Source organism: Stegodyphus dumicola, chromosome 8, assembly GCF_044657685.1.
Source record: "Stegodyphus dumicola isolate Sdum_Otavi_A_Nest chromosome 8, ASM4465768v1".
In the NCBI taxonomy this organism is placed as follows: domain Eukaryota; kingdom Metazoa; phylum Arthropoda; class Arachnida; order Araneae; family Eresidae; genus Stegodyphus; species Stegodyphus dumicola.
The window spans coordinates 12,009,219-12,013,579 of record NC_140775.1 but is presented as its reverse complement, the minus strand read 5'-3'; the positions used below and the strand labels follow the sequence as shown (position 1 = coordinate 12,013,579).

At 32.5% G+C, this 4,361-nt stretch overlaps 1 protein-coding gene across 1 annotated transcript; it reads left to right on the top strand.

Annotated features, from left to right (window-relative positions):
* Positions 1-495: 495 nt before the first annotated feature.
* LOC146995660 (uncharacterized) lies at positions 496-1,725 on the top strand. Its single transcript, XM_085822907.1, has one exon. It carries the CDS (start codon positions 579-581, stop codon positions 1,134-1,136), a length of 558 nt encoding a protein of 185 aa, XP_085679033.1. The 5' UTR covers positions 496-578; the 3' UTR covers positions 1,137-1,725.
* The last annotated feature ends 2,636 nt before the right edge of the window (positions 1,726-4,361 follow it).

Sequence of the window (4,361 nt, the reverse complement as noted above, 5' to 3'; positions counted from 1 at the left end):
CATAAATTTCATGCATTTTAAAAACTACTGCACACTCCAAATATTATATACATATATGCCAGAAATATATATTTCTATTTGTGTATGTACGAAGAAATAATGCATGAGTAAAATCACATATCTAATGCATTTTTTGAGCAGACTGATTAGTTTTAATGCACGCGTATATATAATGATAATCTTAAGTTCTTGCTACAAACTATACCACTAAAGAGAAGAGTCGTAAATATTTTATAAAAACTTCCCCAAACCCATTCACATGGCAATTACAACATACGTAAAAGTATGATAACAAAAAATAACCAGTAGGGCGATAAATAGCCAATTACAATAACCCTTCATTCGTCAATAGCACTCGTGTGTCGAGAGTATTTGCCCTGAGGCCGGTAAATATCCGGGTAAGCCTCCTTCGTCGGGTCTCAGATATCAGACAGATTCAATCTTTAGTTCTTGGATTCTCTTTCTTTAGCCCTGTTAGTTTCAGAGAATTTTTTTTTTTTAACTTGACAGTTATAACTGATGATACTTTTAAAGGGATTTTGTATTTAGAAAGTTCTTGTAATAATACCATTGAAAAAATGGTATCGTGTGCCGTTGCTACTTGTAGCAATACGTATCATCATACGAAAGAAACTAGCGTGGTATTTCATAGATTTCCGTACAAAAATATTCAGTTAACGAAAGAATGGTTGCATAGGTGTCGAAGAGCGGATATTGTTAACACAAAGAGTGCTCGAATATGCAGCAATCACTTCACTGAGTCTGATTATGAGGATGATATGAAAAATAGCTTGCTAGGATTACCGACAAAAAAGATACTGAAGTCAACTGCTATTCCAACTGCTTGTATTCCTGACTTGGTTATTTATCAGAATACACCAAGGCAGCAAAGGCAACAAAAAAGAAAAAAATTACAAAGTGCATTTGAAAGAATTCAGAATTCAAGTCCTAAAAAGGCAGGTCTGGAACTTCAAAACGATAACAATAATAGCTATGAGGATCTCACTGAAAATAATATTACTCAGCAATGTTGTAACTGTTCCACCCTCCAGAAAAATGTGAGTGATTTAATCACAAAACTATCAGCTCTTGAGAATAAAGTTTCTGTTTTACAGACTGAGAAAAGCAGCATTTAAAAACTATCTCCCAGCAAAGAAAAAGATTCAAAAGGAATAGAAAACTAATATTAGAAAAAGTTCAGAAACTGAGGAAAGACATTAAAAAACTGAATCAAAATGAAAAACTAAGAAAAATGAAAACGTATATTCAAAACATATTTACCGAAACTCAAATAAATGCATTAATGAAAAAAAAAAAAAAAAAAAAAAGCGAATTAAATAGTCTCCAGACGACATTTCAAAAAACACAGTAATCAGTCGTTATCCGTTATCGTTCCAGAAGTCATACGACTTCTGGACAGAAAAAATGGGTATTCCGCTTCCAAGTGCAAGTACACTGAAAAGATGGTGCTCAAGATTCAGTTGCATTCCTGGCATTTTAAATGATGTACTGTTATTGATAAAAAAAAACTTGCCAAAATGCAACTGACGAAGAAAGATTTTGCGTATTAAGTTTCAATGAAATTCATATAGATTCAAGACTCTGTTATGATTCAAAATTAGATCAGATATTAGGTCTTTTTAAAAAGACTCAATTTGGTTCGAGGACTTATTTCGCAATGGAAACAGCCCATTTATTTTGATTTTGATCGTCAAATGAAGGAAAATCTTCTGTCTTCCATTTTATTTGCACTTGAATCGTCTGGGCTTCGAGTCAAAGCAATTGTATTTGACATAGGAGGTAGTCAGACCCTTTGCAAAGAATTACAAATTTCAACAGATAAATTTTTCTTTTACAGTCCCAAGTTCAGCACCAAAATATGGGTTTTCGCTGATATGCCGCGTTGCATAAAGCTTTTGAGAAACCATTTTCTTCATAAAGGTGTAAGAAATTTTATGTGGAAATATATTTTAATAGCCAAAGAGGGCGTAAATCTTTCATGATGTATATATACTTCTTGTTCTTTGATTTGGCATCCGCCAGTTGAATGTGTGTTAGACTTGAATAAACTTGGCAGTTTAGAAACCTGATTTGTTGTGTTCATGTATCTTTATGTTATGTGTGATTCGAATTAGTGTTTTTTGAACTAAGATATCTTGCAATTCTTGACAGTTAATATAATATTTTATACTTTTGACGTCCAACGTGGAGCGCGAACAATTTTTTTTTTTTTTTCATTTAGAATGTGGTGTTTTCGTGTTAGTGAATTTATTCCTTTGCACTGAACGTAGCAGGATTAACGTTCGGAATACTTTTGAATGTGTTTCACCAGGAAAGTGAGTTACCAAATTTGGATTATACCATTTGAAGACTGCACCAGGTAAGAGAATAAAAATTTTGTTGTTATTATGGCAGACGATATTATTAAATTGAAATCTGCTAGAAAAGTCCTGAGACAACCTATTTCTAAAATAATAAATGTCGTAGAACCTGAAATTAAAAAAGACATTTGGGATAAGAATATGGTAGAAGAAAATGTGTTTTTACTTACTTCTAAACAGTCTGCGTTAAAAGAAATTAATGAAAAAATATTGGATTGTTTTAAAGGGGATGAGTCTGAAATTGAGAAAGAATGTAATACTGTGTTAGAGTATGATGAAAAAATAAGTTTATGTATTTTTAGGGCTAAAAAGAAACTTAATTTAAATTCTCAGATAGTGAGCATTGAAAGTGAATCGCCTGGTAACCATACTGCTGCCGTAAAGGTCGAAAACAAAACTACCATTCGATTACCTAAAATTTCAATTCCTAAATATTATGGTGATCCCAGTTTATTTTTGGAATTTTATAATTCCTTTGAAAATGCTATTGGTAATAATAATGAGTTAACAAAGGTCGAGATGTTTACCTATCTTAAATCCTTACTCGCAGGACCTGCTTTAAGTGCAGTATCCGGGTTTGCACTATCTAATAAAAATTATGACGCTTCTATAAGTTTAATTAAAGAAAGATTTGGACGAACAGATTTGGTAATATCTTCGCACATGAGTAAACTCTTGAATCTTGAACCGGTTAGAAGTTCGTCCAATGTGAAAGCACTAAGAACACTATACGATTCCTGTGAAATCAATATAAGAAGCTTAAATTCATTGGGTATTGTGTCGGAAGCTTACGGAACCCTTTTAGGACCCGTTATTTTAAAACTTTTACCAGACGATATGAATCTGGAGTTTAATAGAAAAAGAAACTCTAAACAGCAATATAGCCTAACAGAACTTCTCGAATTCATTAGATTGGAAGTTGAGAGTCGGGAAGCTTCTAATTTAATAACAAACTCAAAGAAAAGGGACACAAATTACGGTGTTAAACAGAATAAAAATAATTACTTAAAAGGGGCAAGTGTTCCTACTGCTTCGGCGTTAGCCACAGTGACTAAGCCGTATTGTTTCTATTGTAATCAAAATACACATGATATAGGAAAATGTGAGAAAACAAATGAGCAAAAAAGAGCGATATTAAAATATCATGGACGTTGTTACAAATGTTTTAAGAGAGGTCATGTAGCTTCCAGATGTAAAATGAAACTTCAGCCTTGTGAGTTGTGTAATGGTTTAAATCATAATAACCTATTTTGTAAAAATATTCTTCTTAAAGTGGAAGCAGTTTCAGATGTTAAACAGAAAGTAGTTACAGTATCAGATTCAAAGCAGAATGTAGTTGCATCCCTGTCGTTTAACTCTGAGACTGTTTCTGAAACTTCTGATAAAGGTGTATATTTACAAACTTGCACTGTTAACGCTTCAGATACAGATAATACTAGAAGCCAAATAGTAAAAATCTTAACTGATGGTGGATCACAGAGGTCATTTATTAGATCTGATTTGGCTAAAAGAACAAAAATTAAGGACTTTAAGGAAAGAAAGGTTATATATTTATTCATTTGGGTATAGCCAATGTAGACTAAAAGAATATAATGTTGTTCAAATTACCCTGAAAAGTATGCATTTCCCTAATGACTCAATCACTATTGAAGCTCTTGTTACAGATACAATTTCTGGAACGATCATAAAAATTCCCTCCAAAAACATTTTAGAAATATTAAAATCAGAAAATCTAAAATTAGCCGATAATGGTGAAGCAGCTGAAATAAAAAATATTGTTAGGGTCTGATTCATGTTGGGAAGTGCAAACAGGCGAAAAGAAAATAGTAACTAATAAATTATTTGCGGTGTCGTCTATATTTGGTTGGTCCTTAGTTGGATCTTTAGAAGGTGATCAGTCTAGTGCCTGTATTTTTACAACTGGTGCTTCTCATTACTTGAAGGAAGAAAATAATTCAGTTAATGACTGTTTGCGAAGGT

Excerpts from the sequence above, each read along its gene's own strand:
- LOC146995660 (XM_085822907.1), top strand. The coding sequence starts at position 579 with ATGGTATCGTGTGCCGTTGCTACTTGTAGCAATACGTATCATCATACG.